At 42.1% G+C, this 23856-nt stretch overlaps 1 protein-coding gene across 1 annotated transcript; it reads left to right on the top strand.

Annotated features, from left to right (window-relative positions):
- Positions 1 to 148: 148 nt before the first annotated feature.
- Positions 149 to 20182, top strand: LOC146198341 (protein FAM219A-like). The gene is made up of 5 exons (XM_084593788.1): positions 149 to 514; positions 7407 to 7491; positions 9776 to 9869; positions 10624 to 10707; positions 18388 to 20182. Exons 1-5 carry the CDS (start codon positions 365 to 367, stop codon positions 18572 to 18574), a joined length of 600 nt encoding a protein of 199 aa, XP_084449914.1. The 5' UTR covers positions 149 to 364; the 3' UTR covers positions 18575 to 20182.
- The last annotated feature ends 3674 nt before the right edge of the window (positions 20183 to 23856 follow it).

Consider the following 23856-nt stretch of genomic DNA (forward strand, 5'->3'; position numbering starts at 1 on the left):
CATCGCGGCTGGGTAGGCGGAAGGTTTCCCTGGACTGATAACCTCTTCAGAATGAAACCGATGAAACAACCAAACAGCTGAGTGCGTGGCGCGTGGCGCTGGTCGCACCTGCAGCCTCGATACCACGCCTTCTCCTATGCCTTCTCGTCTCCTTGTGGTCAAGGCTACGGCTACGCGCGCACCTGACGTCGAGGTTGCAAGCGGGGCAATCTCCGTCTGCAATGTGTTGGTGTTGATGTGATGCCTCCGTAGCTTTGCGATTCGTAAATTTAGATGCAAACAGTTTTGCTTAGCGATTGTTGCAAAATGAGGCGCTCCACTTACACACTAGAGTTCAAAGTTTTGCGTTAGCGGCCTAGGTACCATGGAAGACAGCGGGATCGACAGCGATTCGAAGACGAACAGCTGTAATGGTGGGGATCGCTCGCAGCAAGACCAACCGGCATCCTTGAAGCAATTTGATGGCTGCGAAGCGGACATGAATGAAGCAGAAGGCGCTGCAGACAAGTCCCAGGTTTGTACACCTTCTCTATCATGGTTTGATTTGGACGAAGGCGGTGCCGTTCTCCATTTCTATGCTTTGTTGACGCTCCACAGGAACAATCTGTCGCGATCGGCGTGCGTTTTCTTACCTCTTTTCTCAGCCCGCAGTCTCAGAAATAAGGTGTTATGCTAGTACGATGCTGCCCACAAAGAACGCATTGCATTGCGATCTGCCGAATGACGTTCGCTTGCGATCTGCCGTGAATGACGTTCGCGCATTCATTTGCTGCGCTGCTCATGCGCGCATGTAACCAGCAAGATTCGACTCTCGCATCACGCACGCCACATTTGCCGATAAAAAGCTTGACAATTAGTAGTGCTGTAACTCCGGAAAAATGTACTAGAGTGTTGTCGTTTGACAGTGCCAGAATTACTCTGCAAATGAGCAGGTTCGTGTCTCCCGACAACTTTTGTACTGTCAGACTTTAAAAACAAGCGAGGAGCTCCTCTTCAGTCACCCTGCATAGCTTTTTTTTTTTTCCTTTTTTTTTTTCTTTTTTTTACGTAAATAATTGTGTTAATTACAAACTGAGAGGGAGGGGTTTAACGAAGTTGTTGACGTACTATATCTCCTTCAGGCGCCAATTAAATCTGCTTAAAGGAAAATTTTCCCTCGTAAATTGCAGTGTGTAGACCAGGAAGAGGTAAGTGCAAAAATAACCCAAAATTTTCACATTTGAGCATATTTTGTTCGCGTCCACATATGTGGACATTGTGCCTCTAAGCTGCTGCGTGAATATAGACACTGCAACATTTTCTTCACTTTTCTAATTGATGTTGAACTGGAAGACTTCAGAGAATTATTTATTGGTTCATGACGTATGAAACAGATAAAAACAATCGTTCTGGGACAACAGGCAGAAGAAATGTTTGCATTTACGGCAACGAACAAGGCTCTTGTATGTGCAGCCTTAGCTTTGCTTCTGCACCATTGTGCATTTAGTGATTTTAGAAGTTGGAGCCAAAGTTTGTTACTTTTTGTATTTATCGAATACCTGCACTGCCTTTGTGGCATTACAACAGGGGAGGTAAACACTAAAATGTTTGTAGATACATTGAACATGATGCACCAAAAAACATACATACAGCATAGCAAAATTAAGTGCTTTGTTTCATGAGAGTGAAAAAATTTCACGTGATAGCTCATTCCACTGGCAAATTGTTCGCATAAAAAATGAATGCCGAAAAGCATTAGTCCTAAACGAATACTCTTTAACCTTGAGAATGTGGTCTTTTCTCTTTGGTGTATATGTGGGCGGTTCCAAATACTCTCGTTTTATGCCAATTTGGCAATGAGAAATGCTATGAAGAAACTTGAGACAAAGAAGGGTTCGGCAATCCACTAAATCAGTCCACCTGAGCAGTCGTTTAGTATTAGTCATACTTAGGCACCTGTCATAGCTAAAACTTGCAAACTGAGCTGTCTTATTTTGAAGTTTTTCTAGCATAGTGATATGCTCCTTTGTATATGGGTTCCAGGAAACCCAGGCAAATTCAAGCACTTAGTGCACATCCGTAAAGTACAGCTTCTTTTTTAGGTCACATGGAAACTGTTTTAAATTGCGCCTTAAAAAATCGAGAATAGATGTTGCTTTATTCATGATGCAATTTACGTGTCTAGTCCATCGTAACTGTGCCGTCAGATATACTCCAAAATATTTAGTCTCTGTAGCTTTATTTAGAACAGCGTTATTCACAGTGTATTCAGTAGGTTGATGGGCCTTCCTTGTGAAAGTTACCTGTACGCATTTTTGAACATTCAGCGCCATTCGCCAATGCGTACACCAAGCCGCTACGACATCTAAATTGGTTTGCAAGGTTACAAAATCGCTGTTGTCATTGATAACCCTGTATGGCGATGCAATCATTTGCGAACATGCAAAATGATGAATGAATGCATGCTCCCATTATACATAAACATGCTCTCATCTTGGCGTGTTGTGTTTGTCGGCAACAGCACTGTGTTATGAGGCCTTTTTTGGGCCATCTTTCAGTCTTCACTGCTCTGTCAGTTGCTCCTTGGAGGTAGTTTCTTGCAGGCTACCAAGCTACTAGCATTGTTGATCTGAAAGATGATCAAATCTAGTGTACCTTTTTTGGCAATTGCTTGTATCGGGGATGTACTCTAGCCAACTGTTGCAAAGGGAAAATGAAATGAAGTGCGAAATTTTGTATGGGTCATTATTTTGTTTCGCAATGGGTCTGGTACGTTACAAAATATATCTCGTCGACAACTTCCTATGTACTTACTTGCACTGAATGATGACTTGGGAACATTCAAATTTAATGTGTGTTTTTGACACTTCGCTCCTTCTTTGAACTATGCCAGCTTCGCCTATGTCCATAACAGTTGAAGGCATGTTTGCACATTGCCATGCCGCTGCGCAAGAATGTTGTCTCCCCCTTTAGAAATTTCGTGATCAGAGCTTCCTCTTCCTTCCTTCTTCAGTCCTTCTCCCTTTTCATTGAGCAACCACGCAAACGACTTGCCCTGATGGTGCTACATGCTTATGAAAGATTTTCTTCGTAGTGAAATAGTTGACCATGTAGCATTTCACTTTCATCCCGTTTGTCAAGTTCTCAACAAGCTGCATCACAATGAAACCATAAGTCCAATGTGCGGATGCTCATTGTTGACACCTGTGCCCTTGCCCTGACTAAATAGAAATCATTGGCTAGCCTGTCGGAGTTGCATCACACAAATACCTTAATACCTTCAGGAATCGGGCTTTCTTTTTCAAATTGCTTTGCTTAAAATTTTCCAATGAAATAAATCAATTGCTTATCGATGCTGCTGTGTTCTAAAGGCCCCGTCTCCATACATTGTTTTCTGAAGAGATCATACGTTCCAGAACTTGTCCTGGTCATTTAAGTCGTAGTGCATTAAAGAGACAGCTTACTGAATTTTTCGATAACTGTTTTATTGTGTTAGTCGAATGCTCTTAGTCAAATTAATGAATACCCGGCTGTGGCAGTGAGAAACACAGTGCAACCATTTAAAACTGAATTTTTCTATTTGGTAGCCTAATTTTTGCAATAGTCATCACCATCATCATCATCAGCCTTATTATACCCACTGCAGGGCGAAGGCCTCTCCCATATTTCTCCACTTCACCCGGTGCAATAGTAGATAGTGTCTATGAACCCTGACTTTGCTGACACAATATATAGTTAGTATAGCGCCACTCTATTGATATGACGACTGCTGTTGTGTTTAGGTGGCTTGCTGTACCAATCTTAAGGATGACGTCAACCAAGTTGCACAGATTTTGTTAAATCTATAACTGAGACAACTAATGTAGTTTTAAATAAAATTGTGAAGAAATGAACTAAATAAATCTATAATATATATCACAGATATACCAACAACCTTTCTTGCCTGCATAAGTGCTGCCTATGGCAACGTTGCTACTGCTTCCCCATATAACTGCCGCCCAATATCGCTAACGAGCATTCCGTGTTAAATCTTAGCGTATTCTATACCCTGAAATTTTCAATTTTTCTTGAAACAAATTCATTTTTCTCACATGCACAGCACGGCTTCTGAAAAACACTCCGGTATGAAAACGCAGATAATTACGTCTACACATAAGCTTTGTCTAATACTTGACTACAGTTTGTTCGACAAGGCATTCGACAAAGTTTGCCACAAGCTTCTACTTTTAAAATTAGGGCAACTTAACCTTGATATCAAAATCCTAATGTGGCTTGAACACTTCCTTTGTCACCGTTCTCAGTTTGTAACTTGTAACAATCATACTTCATTTCGTTGTTCAATGCTTTCTGGAATCATACTTCATTTCATTGTTCAGTGCTTTCTGGAGTGCCTCAAGGCGCTGTCTTGGGTCCTCTACTTTTTCTAATCAACATAATGACCTACCCCAGCATGTCACCTCTGTCATTTACTTGTTCGCTGATGACTGTGTAGTGTTTCGAGAAACCACTAATGAACAGGATGTTAACACATTACAAACAGATCTTAACGCTATCACTGATTGGTGCAACCATGCACTGGCTTTTGACACTTAATAGTAATAAATGCAAAGTTTTGCATGTATCGCATAATGAGTCACGTCCAGTAATCTACCATCTTGATAATGCTTGAGTCAGTAACGTCCTACCATTACCTTGGAATACATATAACGGCAGATCTTACCTGGTTCCTTCATATTGCTACGAAGGTGACGAAGCGGGCGGTGGTGTGAGGCGGAGCGCTCGCGCCAGGCCCGCTGACCATTAAAGCATATTTCATCGTTATGTTATCACATCGTTCTGTTCCCGTTGTGTCGCCGTGTGCCATCGCTTGTCATGCCATCACGTAACAATATTAACCACTTAATTAACAACCCTAATCGAATGCTCGGATACTTGAGATGTAATTTTTTCTTCCTCCTCCATGTCAATTAAATCTTTACAAAACTTTAGTCCACACTAAACTTGAATACGCCTCCTCTGTTTTGGACCCGAGCACTGCCAAGCTAACAAACTTGCTTGAACTTGTTCAAAATAATTCCTCTCGATTCATTTTACAGAACTAGAATCAGACTGCCAGCATTTCCCCCATGAAACCAACCCTAGGTCTACTGTCACTTGCTTTTCTTCGTCGTTTGTCTCGGCCTATTTCACAAATTATACCTCCGTAGTACCCACCTGCACAGTCAGCTAATCTCTAATTCATCTTATCATTCAGATCGAATCGACCACATTCACAACGTTGGAATTATCTCTTGCCATACTGATATCTTTTTGCAAAGTTTTATTTTGCGCACATCTCAGGATTGGAACCGCCTTCCCGGGCTAATAGCTGCCATTGAAGATCACTAACGCTTTAAAAATGCCTTAGTTAACATTGTATAATTTGAGCCTAACATATTGTATTTTACTCATTTGCTGCATTTTTTGTTTTGCTTTGTATTTGCTCACTCCCCTCTAATAAATGTAATAAATAGATGAATGAAGTGTAGCGGCAGCTTTAGTTGTGTGATTTCTCTTTTTTTTAGAAGCATTCTAAAAGCAGATCAAGCAAGCAGTTAAAGTAGCTGCGCTTCATGCAAAGAGAAAAAAAGTAGGCTGTTAATGTGAACAAAAATAACTCTTCATGATGCCCTTGTACAGTCATGAAACAGTATATTCAATTCATCCGCTGTAGGCAGCTGCCATGTTAGCTGCAATGAGAGGACGCAGTATGGTGCTACCATCTACTCAAACCTGCCTTTTTGATCAATTTAAGATATAAATTCCTGCTTAAACTATGTTTTCTGCCCTCATTATTGCCACAAAGTGGTCAAGTCTACCAGATTACACCAGTATTTCTATATTCATCTCTGACAGTAGACAGTCCCTTTAAGAGTTGGTGATGCGGATGTGGATCTGATGAGAAGAGAGAAGTCGCTGGAGAAAGATTTGATGTTGGGAAAGGTTGAGGGTCACTGGAGAAGGGATAGGCAGCGAACGCAATGGTTAGATGGCATCCTTGAGGCACTGCAGATGAAGTTATGTGATGTTAGGAAGATAGTGAGAGACCGGAAAGCGTGGCGTGATATGGTCCATAGTGTCACGAAGAGTCAGACACGACTGAATGACTGAACTGAACTGAACTGATGCGGAGAGCAGCCACGAGCTGGAAAAGTTGTTTCTTACTCATGGAGTCAGCAATTGTGGGGACACATGTTGCTTTTTTTCGAATACATCAATACATGGGAATTTGAGCACTTCTGTGATCATCAAAATTCTCCCAAGCACATTTTTTCTTTGTCTGCTTTCTGTTCGACTCCAGTAAATTGCAGATAGTACATGCTAGTAAATCTGGAAAAAACTTATCTGGAAAAAACTTCTATGACAAATGGCGTGAAATGCTTTGAATAGTAAACTATGGGCATCTTGTGGCAGCGTCATTCCTCCTGGCGGGCTGTACTAGCGGTTTGTATTGGTTCGAGCAAAATCCCCCTTGACCCACTGCACTGGAAACTTGGCACTTGGCACAATGTGTTGGGGATCTTTGTTGACAGTCGATGAGAAGACGGGTGCTGATACTGTTGGTGAAATTGTAGAGCTGCCAGTATTGAAATACTAGATGACATATAATTGCGGAGCTGCAAGTATGCGGATTATAGATCACATATTACAGAATTAGGCAATGAATGCACAACTAATATTCTTCAGCTTGTGTTTTCACCTCTGCATTCCTCCATCACCTTTCTATCAGGGCCATTTTTATTGGTGATTTTGATGAACAATGCATCAGCCCTCTAATGATCCACTCTCTTTGTACTTGCATGGTTATGAACTCCTTCAAGTAGTAGGCCCATTCTGTACTACCCCCCCCCCCCCCCCCCCTCTTCAAATATAAGGTCCAGAAAAACACCCCTTTGATATTTTAAGCATTAAGCCAGATCTCCATTTGCAGACAATAAATTTTGGAAATCCACCACTACTTTTTCTTCATTTATGATAATGAAAATTGACCTGCCATTTTTACATTAACCTACTGACACGTTCTGCACGGCAATTACATCATTTGTGATTGTTTGAAGAGAACTTGTGCAAAAATTGAAGCTACTTATTTGCCGCACCTTAATACGTCACGGCATCCATCATGGCTTATCTTTTACAAACACTTTTCACTGTAGCTGCAAAAGATTATGCTACAAATTTGACAGGTAAGGTCAAAATAATCAGCATGTGGAACTAAAAGACAAATTCTCCTTGTGATTGAGAATGACTAGATTCAAGCTGCGTCCATGTATGTGGACGCAAGTGCCTTAAGAGGATAGTTTTCGCTACAGCCTCTGTTAGGAGTGTCTTCTAAATATGGTCCACTGCACAGTTTGTTCTAATTGAAATTTTGATATGTATGGTTACAGGATGCATTACCAGAGGAGCAACAAAAGAGTTCTCAAGACCAAGTGGCATCAAAATCAAGAGCCCTTCAGCTCCACAGACGACTAGGTATGCTTTTACCTTACTTGCCTATGTTAAACATTTCACAAACTGCTTCGTAGTCACATATGCTTTACAAAAAAATTGTGGGGTTTAAGCATGGCTTGAACCTAGTGATAGAGCGAAAGCTATGAGTGTTGCAGCGAATGTTGCTGCGGACACCTAGATTTAATGTGCCGCCGTCACAACATTCGAATGAATCTTTTGTCCTAGCAACTCACTGTTGTCGTTCACCTCCAACTACAGAGTTATCTGCCTTCTTCTTTTTCTTCTTCTTTCCTCCTCCAACTCCTAGCCTAGCTCTCGGTGTATACCACGTGACAGTTGCTAGGCAACGGCGAGACACACGCGGTGCCACGCCGACGGCTTGAAAGCCTACCGCAGTGTAGCTTTCGCTACAAAAGAACGAAACAGGACGATGGGAAAATGAAGAGGGACACAAAGAAAAATAAAAGGAGACCTACATTGACTTGGGGTGGTCACAAGAAATGAAAGGATGTAGTAATAGCCTCACTTACAGTGCACACCTGAACCCTTCTATGAGAGACTGGATGAATAAAGGGGTACAAGGAAATGTTGCCTTAGTAGCTTGCGCATACCAGGGTGTCTTGTATAGAGTGCAAAATGGTTATTTAGAACAGCCGAACTGCAGGCTTTGAGCCAAGCTGGGCTGCATATGTGATATCTAGCAATACTGCCTTGTTTTAGGCAGATCGGGTGTGAGCTTTTGCAGCCAAATTGAGAGTATTGCCCGTCTTTTCATGGCTCACTGGCTGCCGTAGCTTTATCCTGTTATGAGAAGCGCTGTTATGACCGTGATGCCAGGGGTAGGAAACTCTCGCTAGTTCCGGTTTTGAGTACTTCAGCGTACCTGATGACTGGAAGGAAACTGGCGTTTAAAAAGAAATGACTCCATGCGCACGCATGCAGCGCAATACGTTGCAACAGTGGCAGTGTTCTCGAAGGCGCTTGCATTCGGAATTGCTCCTTTTTTGCTGGCGCTGGTTTGAATCGCGCTTGAGGATGAAGTTTCTTCTGCTTATCTGCTTAATACCATTGCCAGGACAATAATACAGTGCTTCAATAGGCTTTCTTCTGGCCACTACGAAATGAATTGGCACTGGCATCTTAAATGGGGAGACAGTGGCTTCTATGGAAGTTTCCTACTCCTGATGATGCTATGAAATGTTGACCACCAGAGCTCCCACGCACGCAAAAAAAAGATAAAGCCAAGCACTATGGGCCCAGCTACTTGGTTTTTGTTTTGCAGCCGGCACTGCAGACAATGCTTCTTACAGCTAAAGGGGTGGGGATGCCACAGCAGGCAGCAAGTCACTGAAAAGGGGGTAATGCTATCAGTTGTGCTCTGATACAGCCTGTGGCAAACCAGGTGTTATTGCTAGATGTCGTATGCTTAACCCTGGGTGACATGCGGCATGTGGTTTCTAGACAATTGTGCAAGTGGAAGCACAGCTATTTACGAAACCAACCTCACATTACAGAAAGTCTATCCAGTCACTGCTTTCCAGGAAGTGTGGCCTTTGGTACCAGGTAAATAATTTTTGAAGAAAAGCGAGGCTTTTGCTGATTCCTTTCCAGGCACAGTCAAACAGCTCTATTCATGTTATACTTTGACAAAAAAAAAAAAAAAGAAAGAAAGAGAAACTATGTTTACAATGACATTTGTTGCTACTGGTAATTTATCGTTGAATGACAGTGGCATACAAAAAGACTTTCGCCATAAAGAGAGGCGCTCAAAACAAGAAATGAATAAGGAAGACATTATGGTGCGATCTGGGATGTTTTATATGCAAGGCTTATACTGGTTGTATTTAGTGATGCTTGTTATTTCATTGCGGATATAATTCTCACTTGGCTTCATGTTACTTTTTTTTTTAGTCCTCGTGCATAAAATCAAGTGTTGTCACACTGATGTTGTCACACTATGTTCTGCTGTCAAAAAAGGTGTATGTTGGCTGTTAAAGACCCTCAGGTGGTCGAAATTACTCCGGAGCCCTCCCCTGCGGCACCCCTTTCTCTCTTTCCACTTTCACTCCCACCTTTCTCTCTTCCCTTATGGCAGGGTTCAGGTGTCCACTGAACAAATTTGACAGATACTGCCCCTTTCCTTTCCTGTGAACCAGTTATTAATTATTATGCTTTGCCACAGCATCACCAAAATTGAAGCTAGTAGCAACTGTAATGCAAATTTTTTCCAGTGTTGTTCATGCTTACGACTTGCCTATTTCCCCACAGCAATGCTTTTTGTATGGCACTTCCTTTGTTCTCCCAGAGAGGCACATTCAACAGTCTAAGAAAATCCGGCAGCAGACTCGAAATGCATGCATCGACAGCCAGCCAAAAAAGATGCTGCTACCACGAAGCAGGTACGTTTAGTATAAAGATAAGCAGACCTTACATACTGTGTAGTAGTAGTAGTGTTGAAACCACTGTTCATGTTTCAAGTGGCACTGGTCATTCGCTGCAAAATTTGGTCACTGAAGTTGCAGTGTGCTCGAGGTGGATATATACATTTGTGTAGAGATCGCTTGTTCATTTGATTTTGTGCCAGAACTAATATTGCTTTCAAGGCATATTATTGGAAAGCATGATTAGTAGAATATGCCATCAGAGAATGCATGCGAAGAACTTCTGTTTGAGCTCTGGTGTGAGTTCATCCTGCTGGTTTTATGTCCTAGCTCACCACACCACCTCAGTTTATCTTCTTCCGCATTTTTTTTATTAAGTATGTATGCATGCATGCAAGAATGGCATGTTTTTGGAATGACAGCCAGTTTTGGAAAGAGAAATGGTTGATAGTATCTTTTTTCTTTTTTGTCCTTGTAACTTGTTTGCATACTTTTGTGTTGCCATTAGGTAGAGTATTTTTAGTGGTAGGGTGGTTGAATGCTCATGGAAGAACTATCTTTAGCAAATTGAATCAGCTTTTGACTGAAGGGGAGGAAGCAAATGACCCAAGAAGTTATTACTATGTGGAGTGACTATTTGGTAACTCTGCTATTACTACAAAATGCATCTAATTGTTAATGTTTTGCAATAACCTGTCTCAAAAAGCAAGGAGATACCATAATTAGGATTAATTGCAAAGCATTCAGACTTCCTTTTTTGTCACTTGCATAGGCTTCCTGTTCCCAACAAAGGTCAAGGGTCAACTGCACAACCATCGGGAGACACTGAGCCCTTGGTTACATGGAAATCTGACAGGTTGGGTACTGTTTTGCTGATTACATGTGACCTGTCCTTAGTAAGAATACTTGACCAAAATTACTAAAATTGAACCATTGCACAACAAAGACACACTGTTGTTGGAGGCTGGAGGCCATTTCATTGGGATTTTTTTTTAGTACTATGTACTGATTGAATATTCAGAGAGAAATGTCCTAAACTAGCCTGTCATGCAGACATAAGAAAGAAAATCATTGAGCACATTAATATTATTTATCTGTTAAGTCACTAATAAAGTTTTCTGCTAGAATCTGAGAGCCTGTGTAAAATGAAAATTTTGTGATGTACTAGTGTAGGGGCTGAAAGCGCTGCACAAATTGCGATATTGTGCGCCTAAATGGCAGTTTATGCTATAACTGCCCATTGTAAGTATACAACGGAAAATTTGCTCTGGAGATATTGTCAGCTGAGCAACACTGTGGGCTCGCTACAAAAAGGCATCCACATCCACTGCAGTTTGGATCACTCGTGATGCTTGCCCTAAAGTTATCGCCACGGCTTTCACAAAAGGCTGCTGACACGAGCATGATTAGAAGTATTTTTAACTATTATCTAGTGACATATGACGAGTGTGGCCTGTATTGCATACTTGCCTCGCATAGCAAGCTGTATTTATTGTGTGGACAACAAGACAAGTTAGCCCCCTCTGTTAACTGAGCCGCATTGCAATTTGACTTGAAATTTTTCAAGTATTAAAATCCACAAGTTGCAGATGTTTTATGGCTACGTGTTCGAGCTACATTTGTTTTGGATATAATGAAATTTTGTTTTGTGTGATCCTGAAATAGTATCCTGAAGATCTTGCTGCACTCCTTTGGTAGTTTGGTTTTGGCTATTAAGAACTTATGCAGAACTGAAAGGCTTATTTTAAAATGTTCCAAGCATATCCTGTCGCCAAAATGGTATTTATATCACAGAATCAAGTGAGCAGTGCAAGCCCTTTTTCTTTATAGTTTTCACTATAGTGATGCAATTAAGTGCTTCGGATGGGACAAATTTTTGCATCAAACCTATTTGTATTCCTGTTTTTATTGTCTCTGTAGTTTGTATTTGTAATCATTATATAGATATTTGTGTTTTATATGGCAGTAGATAGTTCTAGTCCACTTTGCTTCTAGTCACAACATTTACTGCAATCCAATTACCATTTGTGAGTCATTTTGCACATATGTTTATTCTAATACGTCCAGCAGTAAACCAGTTCAAGTTAATTTACATTAATTGCCTTGCTAAATGCTTTACAATACTTTCATAGTAATCCATGTGGTGCTTTGCAACGAAGTGCAATGGCTTTGTTCAGTACTCATAAAACCCCATCATGTTGTGCCATTTTTTAAATTCTCAACTCAGTGAATAGCAGCTAATCTGTTGCAACTGCTGTTTGTAGTATCTGACGTTTGAATCCTTTTTTTTCGGGAACTCGAGCAAAAATTTTGAGAACCATTGTAATCTTTCTTAATAATTCTGGCCTGTGGGGTACAGAATCAATTTTCACGCAGTTTTTTCACTAGTTGCAAAAAAACAAAATTACCTGTGGTTTAGCTTGTGGTTAAACCTGGAGTTACGCGAGAGCCATCTGCATGGCTGCGCTTAGGTTCGGCTTGAAAGTAAAGACATGCCTTTTGCACATAGTTGATTACTCTATGGTTTCAGCTGTATTTATGCCATAGGGGGCACTTTTGACCACTAAAGTGCGATGGGGCAAAGGCTCTATTGCGCGGTGGTCCAAAGCCCTCCATTACGGCACCTCTTTCTCTCCGTTTTCACTCCCACCTTCGCGATGATGCGATAGCGTAAGCTACCAGCCAACATATAAAGCCCCGCTTTAACCGAGCCATATGGATGTGTCTGCGTGGCCTAGGGATAACGTGAATGCAAGGGTTTTGGCAGACTGATTGTGATATCACCCTCCCATATGAAAGGAGAGGTCCGAGTTGGCAGCTCCTGCTAAACGTAATGTCAGGAAGCCCTATGTCCAGTTAGTGCTCGGCTATGTCAGCTGCCAGCTACCGCCTCCCACAACTTCCTTTCTTCTTCTTTCTTCGGACAGGCACAGACAGACACGGTGAAATGGCCAGACTGTGGCCAATGTAGCTCTCGATACAAAACAAAAACAAAGAGGTTGCTAAGTCATCCCCAGTGTGGTCCAAAATATCCTATAAATTGCTCCAAATCTGCTTCACAACTGCTCCACAGTAAGGCTCATGCTGCTCCCAAGCCTGTTCCAAAAATCTAGAGCCTGTTTTCACCCCTGTAGTGGTATCAAAAGCAGATAAAATACTTTCTTTGTTCTGCTGGCATGCAAGGTACTGGAAACGAGGGTTGGTGGATGCTAGAACTCATTGAATTGTATCAAATGGGTATTATTTGGTTTTTCAGCTTGCAAGATGAGGCTGGGACACAGGATCGGCAAGCATTCCCCAGCTGCACATGCACTTTGTAACAGTAGTAGTTTAAATATACTTATTAGGAAAACTTATAAAATGCTAGCAGAGCTCACTCGCTGCACTTTCAAAAGCCAAAGCATGTAGCTAATACACTGACTGTAAGATTATCTGTGTGCCTTTTTATGCTACTGATAAGCTATGTTATAGAAAATATATATGTCACTTTTATGATAGATATCGTGTACGCAGTCCAGAGTCTAATAATTGTGATCGAGAAAGAGTGTAACTACAAGAATCATATTGATTAGTTTTTATATAAATACATTTTACAGGAGCAGGCATAAGTAAATGGAGCACTCTATCTTGTTCAAGTTTCAACACATTTTCCCTGTCAGAAATAGATAGTTTCGATTATGCAACGTGTGAAGAATGTTTGAATACAATGGTGGGCTCTGTTTACTTTTCTTCACACCTGTACATGTCATACATATAAGCAGATCAGAAGGGAAAGTATCGTGTAATATGCCGGGTATCCCAGTTAGCTTGAACCAAGGGCCAAAAGTATATATATACTATACTCGAGGCGGGCAAGGCATCTGCTGAGGGTGTCACGTAGTCATTGTCCAGAAATTAATTGATTGATAACTAAAAGAATGGTTTTGTGTGTGCAATAGAGGGTGAAAAATATCTGTGTGTAAAATTTTGATGTGGAGTAATTAATTAATTAGAGCCAAAAAAGTCAATGTGACGTCAAAATAGCCAAGGACGTCAGTATAGTGTGCAGACGTCGAATCAGCCAGAGACATCTAAATGGGGCAAAATACGTGAAAATTGTGCAAGAAACATATATACAAAAACGTTGCAAAGCTACAACTTTGGGCCATGTTATTGTGTTACAACAGTCAAAACAGTTGAGTAGAAGAGGAAAAAAAGTAGTGAAAGAGAAAAAAAGAACACGAACAGTAAAAAAGAGAAAAGAGCAAAAAACAACCAGACCAGAAAAAGCTAGAAAAAGTAGAAAAAAAATTAGAGAAAAAAAAAAGAAGAGAAAAAAGAAAAAAAAGAAGCATATGAGTGAAAATGCGGCAAATGAGTGTGAAAAGTCGTGCTTAAGAGAGATCTAAGTGAATCCAGCGAATTTTTTGTTTGCAGTTAATTGATTAGTTAAAATATTTTGCATATATTAATAAGTATTAACCTTGGACAGTAAATGGGGCTTGCGAAGTTGCAGAGCACCTTAAAAAAAACCATTCCATTATTTGCGATAAGGGAAATCTCGCCTGTATCTTTTTCCCCAGCACCAAAGAAAGCTCCCAAAATGCAAGAAAAGAAATTGTTTTGGTTTAACCCTGCTAAACCTAGATGAAGCTTTCCTTCTTTAGGCTTGGTTAAGTTGCTTGTTACTCATTATTTCATCTTTGTCGCTACTGTCATCATTATCAACTAAATGCACACTCATTGTCATTGCTACCACCATCAATATCATAATCACTAGCTGCATTGTCACCACTACTATTATCCTCATGCTAGACAAGGAGAATTAAGATCTGTTTCTCATGAGCCCGGCATGGTGTAACAGTTTGTGCGTCTGACTGGGGACCATTGGGATAGTGGTTCGATCTCCGGTGGAGACAGTTTTTCTTTCTTTAAATGTCAGTATGGTCCTTGCTTATAACCACACTTCTAATCAAAGGTCGAAGGGGGTGCAACACTATATTGGTGGTGCATGGTCTTTGCTTATCCTCTGGCTCTTTGAAGGTCAAACATGAGCCATCGCTGATCTTGGTCCGAAGTGGGTTAGTGAAGCTTTTGTTTCATTAATGTGACTAGTGCATTTGCATGCCATGATTGAGCTGCTGTGAAGTGATAACAGCAGTTTACTGTCCTAGCAAATCTTCATTGAACAAGACGTCAACATTTCAATTACCAGAACCTCCATCTTCTTTTTGTGCGGAACTGCTTGCAGTGCAAGAGGCGCTTCGCTCTGTGACCGCCATTCCCATGCTTCCCACGGCCCATATTATCATACGTACAGATGCTCTCCAGGTGACAAAGCTACTTAGACGAGTTAGTAGTAGCCCGGAAATCTGCCAGAACATACACAGTCTAGCGGCTCGCATACCAAATCCAATTCGTATTGAATGGACCAAGCGTGACCTTTTAAGTGCTCAAAGCCAAGTAGATTCTGCTACCTGCCTTTCAAACTCAACATCGACATCGCCAAACCTCATAAAATTGGACAATGCCACCCTGCTTTTAACAAGAAAGGAGCACCTCCGGCGCCGTACACGTGCTCTTATACCTCCGTGTACGGTAAGCCTCCCCCGCGGTCTAACCCATGCAGAGGAGGTGGCGCTTTGGAGGATTCGAGTTGGGGTGGCCCTAACACCGGCAGTGATCCGAAAGTGGCCACAATTTCGGTATTTATATCCACACCCTGGGTGCCCCATCTGCAAGTCAAGAAATATAGAAGCTGGCATCCATCACCTACTGTGGGATTGTCCAGCGTTGAAGCCAACGTGGATCCGGCACCTGGTGGCAGCTGGCCTCTCCCCCCATAATCCGCAGTCATATGCTGTTTGGACACTGGGACCGCATCATCGTTCACTCCTCGATTTCATTGCATCAGCCAACCTTTTTTCATTTATTTGACCACACCCTTCATCCATCATAACATTCCTTTTATGCCCTGAGGCAATAAACTTCGCAAAAAAAAAAAAAAAATGAAGTCAGCTGCAGCCGTGACTCGACAGCCCCGTTGCAGCAGCAGGCCTATGTGTTGGTGGTTTCTCCGCCCACATCTGCCAGTTGGTACGCATAACAGGGCAGCTTTCTTCACCCAACAACTTTCCACCGCACATTGTTCCTAGGAGAGAATGCACTTGTTGATATTGCCTGTGTTTTTATTTTGTAACAAAAAAGCAATGCTGATGGTGTCCTTACAATGTTTTAGTCCTCTGCAACAAAACACGTTAAACATTGTTCTTGGTGCATGATAGCCTTAGTCACTTTCGTGCCATAAAACCCAGCCCAACACAAAAACATGAAAAGAAGGCTATTCAATTTGCTATTTCATATTTTCGAATATATTTGCACATCTCTGTTGTTCATATTTAGTTTTAATAATAATAGCGGATGTACAGTATGTTACAATTTTGCAATATCTTGTGGACACACAGGGTATGTAGTAAGCTTCTTTTGGTTGAAGAGACTATGTGGGGATATGTTGTACCTCATATTCAGGAAACCACAAATGTCTCATCCACAGTTTTTCTAAAAGAAACAATAAAAATCTGGCAGTGAGAATATTGTTAAGTGGTGACAAACAAGAAGATGGCACAATGTAGCGACAGGATGAACGATGATTTAATGTCTGGCCTAGCGCGAAGGCTCCTCTTGCCCCACTGCCAATCTTCTTCGCAACACTTCCTGGGGCCACCGAGCGATAGTCCCGATCGATTTGTTGAAGTCTATGGCGACGTGATGGTGTAGATGTTCAAGAAAAGATAGAAGAGAATGATGCGCTTGCCACCATGATGACGATGAACACGACGATGCTTGATGGTCCGTCTTCCCTGGAGCTGTTCAACCATCCGCCACCAGAGTCCATGGAAAAATTGGCTCGAGGTCGCGACGGGTGGCTGGGCAGGGGTTGCGTGTACATGTCTGGTTCCTTTGGGTCTTTCGGGTCCTTTGTCTCAGTTCTGGTTGGTCCGTCTGTTCTCCTAGCCTTCAGATCCGGGCTTGGGGCTGGGTGGCGGTGGTAATTGGTCGGGTCAGGGCAGGAAGGGCTGGGGCGAAGCTGCGCGTCGGTATCCCAGGGCTCTTGGTCGATGGTCCCGGCGTACGGATGGCGTAGATGCTCCAAGGCAAGGATGTACGCTGCACCTCCAACCGAAATGTTACGTGGTGACAAGCAAGAAGACGGCACAGCATGGCAACAGGATGAACAATGATTTAATGTCTGGCCTAGCGCGAGGGCTCCTCTTGCCCCACTGCCGATCTTCTTCGCAACAGTATCAAAAAAATAAATTATGGCCAATTTAGCATGCATGGTTAAGCCAAATGCGAATTAGGCGTGCTAGCATTTTGGTTTTCACTTAAGCTCGTAAATGCTCATTAGAACACAGCAGTAATCGACCACTTTATGCGAAAGACCACCCGACATATGAACTGTGTGTCTGACTCTTGATCCAAGCGTGCTGTTGGGTTCAGTTTCTATCCCAAATATGCAGCTAGCTCATGCCACTCCAAAAGGCCATCTAACATAGATATAAAGCCTGGCTTTAGCCATGCTGTTCGAACATGCATGCATGAAATAGGAGTAGCGTATCTGACTCGGGATACAAGGGGTCTCAGTGGGTTTGATTTCCATCTCAAAGGTGCTGTCTAAAGCTGTCTGAAGGCTAAATTTGTAGCCATTATTTTTCAACAGCAGATGTACTGTAGGGGTAAATTTTATCTTCCAGAAAACTGCACACTGGCCGTAAACAGTTTTGTCACAGTGTGCTACAACCTAGTATGTGTACTGAAAGCAGTGTACAGTACTTAATATTGCAGGGCGCACAGGAGACTGCAAAAATAGGTGCGGTGATCACTCCATGAAACGATACTGTCAAAGTATATTTATGAATACTTTACAACTGTTACGTAATTTTGAGGCTTATGCTGACAGAACATTTTACCTATGCAACAAAACCTGATAGTTAAGGTCAAATTTTTATCATCTGACTCTGAAAGTAGATAAATTGGGTTTTGGACTGCATTAAAAAAATTCGAGTTGCATGCCTATTCTGTGAAAAAGTTAACTTTTCTTTGCCCTGCTGCATTTTTTAAACTTCTGCACCTGGTTGTACATGCAAGAGATTTAGGATGCTCATTTTTAGTAGTATGCATGTGCGCTCTCTCACACATTCAAACTTTGCAGCAATTTTTTACAATTGCAGCTGTATTCTCGAGGACTTCACATCTTAGCTGCTGCTGTTTACCTGCAGATATATTGTTCTTTTGAGTCTATTAAAAAAGTGAGACAGTAATGTGGAAATGCCCAGAATTACATATTTTCCTATAACAGTGCTTATGCGGCTCTAAAGGTTGGAGAAACAAAGCAGATTGCATTCTTGCTTCATTGTGTGTGTGGCTGTGTGCATGGGCCTGTGAATGCATCATTGTTAGTTATTTTTTCCCTTTTGTTTTTGCACTGGCCAAGCCACGTAAACCAGTTTTACTCCACTAAATTGTAACCATCTCGTTCTTTTCTTTTTTGTCACAGTGAAGAAGATTTTGAATTTCAGCCCACATCAAAGGCAGCTGCCCGTGAAATCACCCAACAACTAATCCGAGATGGGTACGACCTTGACTTGACCCCTGATGATGATGACTTGGACCTCATTCCACCAAAACCTCTCAGCCAAAGGTGTTCCTGTTGCAACCCATCTCAGACGTGCTCCGTTATGTGACTGGGTGTTGTTCTCTCACTGGCGTGTGACTGGTGCTACTTCATGGAGAGGAATGTCTCTGTTTAGGAAGTGCTTTGGGTGCAGGTGTGTGCTCTCATATTCTGATTTTAGCATTCCAGCCTGCTCTGCCACCACACATTTGCTAGGCGATGTCAGAATCTGTAGTGGAAAGTGCAGTGTTAAATTGAGCTGTTTATTTGCCACCTTCCATTTGCTGGAGGTATCCTTGCACGTGGCGAAGCTGTTGCCTTACCCGGCGCCAACACGTAGTTGACCATTCCTTCTTTTTTAACAAAAATATTTAGTATTATATTTCATATTGATCCCGATCCCATATTGGTTTACTAAAAACAGAGCCACAGTTTATGCTGTGACATGCCTGCTCAGCACTTCACATGAATAGTGTGGCTCAAAAAATTGGGACTCTGTACTATAACTCTCATTTATCTGTTGGGAGCAAAGCTTAGCCGCAGCTGTCCCAGGCACATAGGAATATCACATGGCGAAGTGGGTGCAAGTAGTATTGCTGAAGTGAATGATGCTGTCAGATGATATTTCTGGTTGGGCCCTGTGTGTGACTCGTGGTTGGATCTTGAATCTGAAGATATTAGAACTGCATCACAGTGGAACTGCTGCGAGATATTTTAATGGAGTCAGGGCTTCAAGTAGCCCTGGGTTTGCTCCCAAGCACTATGTAACAAATGAACTAATTTGCTGTTTGTTACATCAAAGCCTGCTGCTTGTCATAGCCATCCTGTGTAGTAAGGTTGGCTTTGAATGTTAGTCAAGGTGTCTATAGCACATGAAATTTTCACTTTGGCAACCGATTAACCTGTTAAAAGGAAATGTTCAGTGCCAAACGTTTGTGCGCTATAGCCAAGGGATCATTTGTTAGTCTCTTTTCCTTGCTACTAGTTATAAGTCAAGTTGTGGCAGTTTTGTATTATTGCAAATGTGTATACTGACCTCTTTCAGGCGTTCGTAAGTTAAAACCAAGATGGACCAGAATTACAATTTCAATTGAACGATAGTACGATGTCAGTGTGTAGTGATGACGAAGGCCTGGGAAGCTTCCACATATTAACCCAAGTTTCTGTCATCTTTATAATGTGATTATTATCAATAGATTACATGATCAGCATCTTTTGAATGCTTCAGTTGCCTCAATTTCTTGCAAGACACATTTCTATATTTTGTATACTCAATTACAAGTGGTAATAGCGAAGATAGCCCTTGACGTGTGCACATAGGAGCAGCACACATTATAAATTCTTGCAGTTTGTTGTTCACATACAGATTGCAAATGAGGCAATTTTGTACCTATTATTAACTTGTGCAGTGCACATGCATTGCATTGGATGCAGTGAAGGAGGATCTCATGAAAAAGGTTAATTATATCATTTTGCCTTTTGGCGATGCTGCAGCTGCAGGTTGCTTCTTGTGCCCGGTGTGTTGTTTTGCTGAAGCAGATTTTACCAGTATTCTTTTTCTTGCAGAAGCATTCCATTTTAACTCTAGTCAGTGCTCAATGTGCAGTTGCTGCCCATTTTGAATGCGCATGTTTTTATGCAAAACGTTATGCATTAAATGTGGAATTTCAAGGTCTGATCACACGAATGTTTTTGCGTATGTGAGTGTTATAATATACGATCATTGTATACACCTAAGGTGCGATAAGTGTTACGTTCTCTGCTAGTTGCTAGTGCCAGTACTTTATTCTTTCCTCGATTCCTTAGTATTGGCTAGGTCATTGCCCCTGTACTGCTGCATGCGACTGTAGCGGCACCTACTTTTCAAGACATGTATTATTAGCCGTCAAAACCATCATTGGGTTCAACATTTTCCTCTATCCATCTTAGTAGTAGTGCTTCACACGTGTGTCACTAATTAAGAGACTAGAAAAGCTTTACATAAGTGACATTTGAAGTACTGCATAGAATGTGCAATATTTAGGCCTTGCACTCGTTGACTATAAGTTATCTAATGTGCAATTTTATCTCACAGTACATAGGTACTTAGCGTATTGCCTCTATCGAAACACAGCTGCTGTGGCTAGGATTGAACCTTGGTATCCCAGCTTACTAGTCATGCGCCCAACCACTGAACCACCACAGCGGGCAGCTCGAGATTATTCTGGCCGTTTCCTACAAGGACGTACCAAGACCATTTTCATTAAATGCAGTCATGCTCTTCTGTGACTGTCCCAGGCAGCAGTGAAGATGGGCACAAGGACTGATAGAAATTATTGCGGCTTGACCCGTTACTCAAAACACTGCTTATTGAATACCAGTCTCTTCATAATTCATCAGTCACTAATCATATTGACTAAGTGCTGGCATATTTAAGCTTTGCAGTCCCACTTGTAAATTGTAACATTTCTGATAAATGCAAGATATCCTTCCCAAAAACTACCTGGAAAAGTGTTATTAGTGATACCCTCCTCATGTGAAGGCTATGTCATCAGGTTGTCTGGGGCATTCTAGCATACTTTGGTAATGCCATCCTGCTCAGTGTCAGTTAACAAAGCACCGGCATCCATGTTAGCAATTCAGGTAAGGCACAGGCTCTATCTTTCTTTAGCCTTGGGGAAGATAACATTCTAAAGGTGGTGAGGAACCCTTCATCTCTTGGCTTCTGTTCCCCAAGATGACCACAAAAGAAAAATATGCAAGCACTCAGCCACTCGGAAAAATGGCCAGATTCAATAAAAATGGTTTGATTTATGTGGTTCAACATCTCAAAGCGACTTAGGCTACGGGAGCTGCGGATAATTTCTACCCCTCCCCGGGATTCTCCTAAAGTGCACAGACACTACAGAGTACACAAGTGCTGTGTGTTTCGCCTGACGGGGCTGCCGTGGTTGGGATCGAGCCCTAACCACCGAACTACCACAGAGGTAAAGAAATTGGTACTAAAGAGAAAGAGGTTGTTAGTACAAGCAGTTACAGTATGGACTCTCAAAATGAAGCACATACATTCAGGCACAACATAAGAATGCAGCAGTAAGCACTGCTTACTAGAGGCCTTTTAGTCAATGATGTTGACCAATCTTCACAATGTTGCAGCAAGTTTCCTTGCACCTAATAAAGGCTCTCAGGTGCTAGGGGATTTAAAGCAGATTAATCAGAGGTCCTCCGGCCAATGTCATCCATTTTTTGTTACATTAGTCAGTTTATTGTGACAGTGCTAAGGGATCGATTGCAGATTAGCTGCAATGCCATGACAGCCTTTTGGCGGGCATTAGGCACTTTTTTTTTTTTTTTTTTTTTGTTTATGGGGTTTAACATCCTAAAGCGACTCAGGGTATGAGAAATGCCGTAGTGGAGGACTCCGGAAATTTCAACCACCTGGGCCTTTTCACGTGCACTAACATTGAACAGCACATAGGCGCCTGGCTTTTCAAAAACCTCTATAGAAAAGCGGTCGCTGCAGCCGGTATTCAATCCTGCATTCTTGGGCACAGAAGTTGAGCGCCCTAACCACTGTATCACCGCAGCGGGGCTATCACATTACACAAGGAGAAAAGGTGAGGTCTGAGGCATGCAGGCATTCGTGTTCAAGGGACAAAATAAATAAATTAAAAAACACTACACAAGAAGAAAAGGTGAGGTCTGAGGCATGCAGGCATTTGTGTTCAAGGAACAAAATAAATAAAGGGTTCTGCAGAACACAGTTTAATAACCCCAGATGTAGGCTCATTAATACCAAAATAGGCTCAGTTCCAGTGGAGCAGCACTTACCTGCACAGATGGTAAAGGTAACCTTTGGTTTTAAAGGGCAGCAAGAAATTAAATTCTACAGACAATACTAAACAAATGAAGCTGTTTTATGTGGAATGTATTCAATACACTATTCAACATGGGCTTGATAATGATCTTCTTACAGCTTCAAACAAAACTTGGACATGACATAGTAATGTGCAGAATGGCTGCGGCAGATTTTGAGCTCCCAGTAAGTTTGGCTTCCTTCAACAATGGGTTCAGTTCAGTTCAGTCGTGTCCAACTCTTCGTGACCCTACGGACCATGTCACGCCACGCTTTCTGGTCTCTATTTTGCTAACATCACATAACTTCATCTACAGTGCCTCGCGGATGCCATCGAACCATCGCGTTCGCTGCCTACCCCTTCTCCGGCGACCCTCAACCTTTCCCAACATCAAATCTTCCTCCAGCGACTCCTCTCTTCTCATCAGATGACCAAAGTAGCTGAGCTTTAACTTTAGAATTTGACCCTCCAATGAGCAGTCAGGGTTTATGGTCGACAATATCGACGGATTTGATCTTCTGGCAGTCCAAGGAACTCTCAAGAGTCTTCGCCAGCACCACAATTAAAACGCGTCAATTCTTCGGCGGTACCGCATATTTAAATTTTTTTTTTTTTTTTTTACATTCATATGCCAACCTGGGATGCGGGGTGGCGCTCGACTACTGTTCCCAAGGACGCGGGATTGAATCCCGGCCTCGGCAGCTGCTTTTCGATGCAGGCAAAAAGCAAGGTGCTCGTGTACTGTGCGATGTCAGTGCACGTGAAGAACCCCAGGTGGTCGAAATTTCTGAAGTCCTCCACTACGGCGTCTCTCATAGCCTGAGTTGCTTTGGGACGTTAACCCCACAAACCAAACCAAACCATGTATACTGCAATTCATTGTCTTCCCTGCTACTTGATAACCCATTTGAATAGCAAAGCTGGGGAATGACGCTGCTTATCCAGTTAACAGCCCTCTACAGCCTGGGCCTGTGTTTTGAGATTCATTATAGTCCCTGCCAATGGACAAAGCCATCTTGAATACTAAAGCTGGTGAATAATGCCCATATGTCTAGCTGCCTGCCATGACGTTGAGAATCGCAACTACTGATGGCAGGAACACAAATTAAGTGGGGAAAAAATTTGTGTACACTAAAGCCCTGAAGTTTTGTTTGCTTCCTGCTTTGGTGCATTCTCATGCACCGAACCAGTAACACAAGCAGCTTTTGCAATGTCAGTGCTTTGAGTACAGTAGGACATAAGCATAAAGCAGCATACATATTTCATAATTTAAAGTGGTTCCATCTCCAGTTAATACTAGCTCAGCTAGGTGAGGCAAATTGTCTTGGTAATGTCCGCTTGTGCCGCAACTGCAGTGGAGGGACTGTCAAGAATGATCATTGTGCATGTGGCAAAGATGTCATTTGGCGTAACTTCCATCCCATATCACAGACCTGCATGCCTGTTACATGTTTCTACTTATGTCAACGGTGCAACAGAATCATGTTTGATCAGAAAAACCGAAGTATTTTTTCCA

This window comes from Amblyomma maculatum, chromosome 2, assembly GCF_055883805.1.
Source record: "Amblyomma maculatum isolate TAMU_Amacu chromosome 2, ASM5588380v1, whole genome shotgun sequence".
Lineage (NCBI taxonomy): Eukaryota > Metazoa > Arthropoda > Arachnida > Ixodida > Ixodidae > Amblyomma > Amblyomma maculatum.

What these genes read in the sequence shown, in the direction of transcription:
- LOC146198341 (XM_084593788.1), top strand. Translation starts at nt 365, where the DNA reads ATGGAAGACAGCGGGATCGACAGCGATTCGAAGACGAACAGCTGTAAT. An exon ending in GCGCTGCAGACAAGTCCCAG is followed by an intron (nt 515 to 7,406) that starts GTTTGTACACCT and finishes GTATGGTTACAG; the next exon opens with GATGCATTACCAGAGGAGCA. An exon ending in TCAGCTCCACAGACGACTAG is followed by an intron (nt 7,492 to 9,775) that starts GTATGCTTTTAC and finishes TTGTTCTCCCAG; the next exon opens with AGAGGCACATTCAACAGTCT.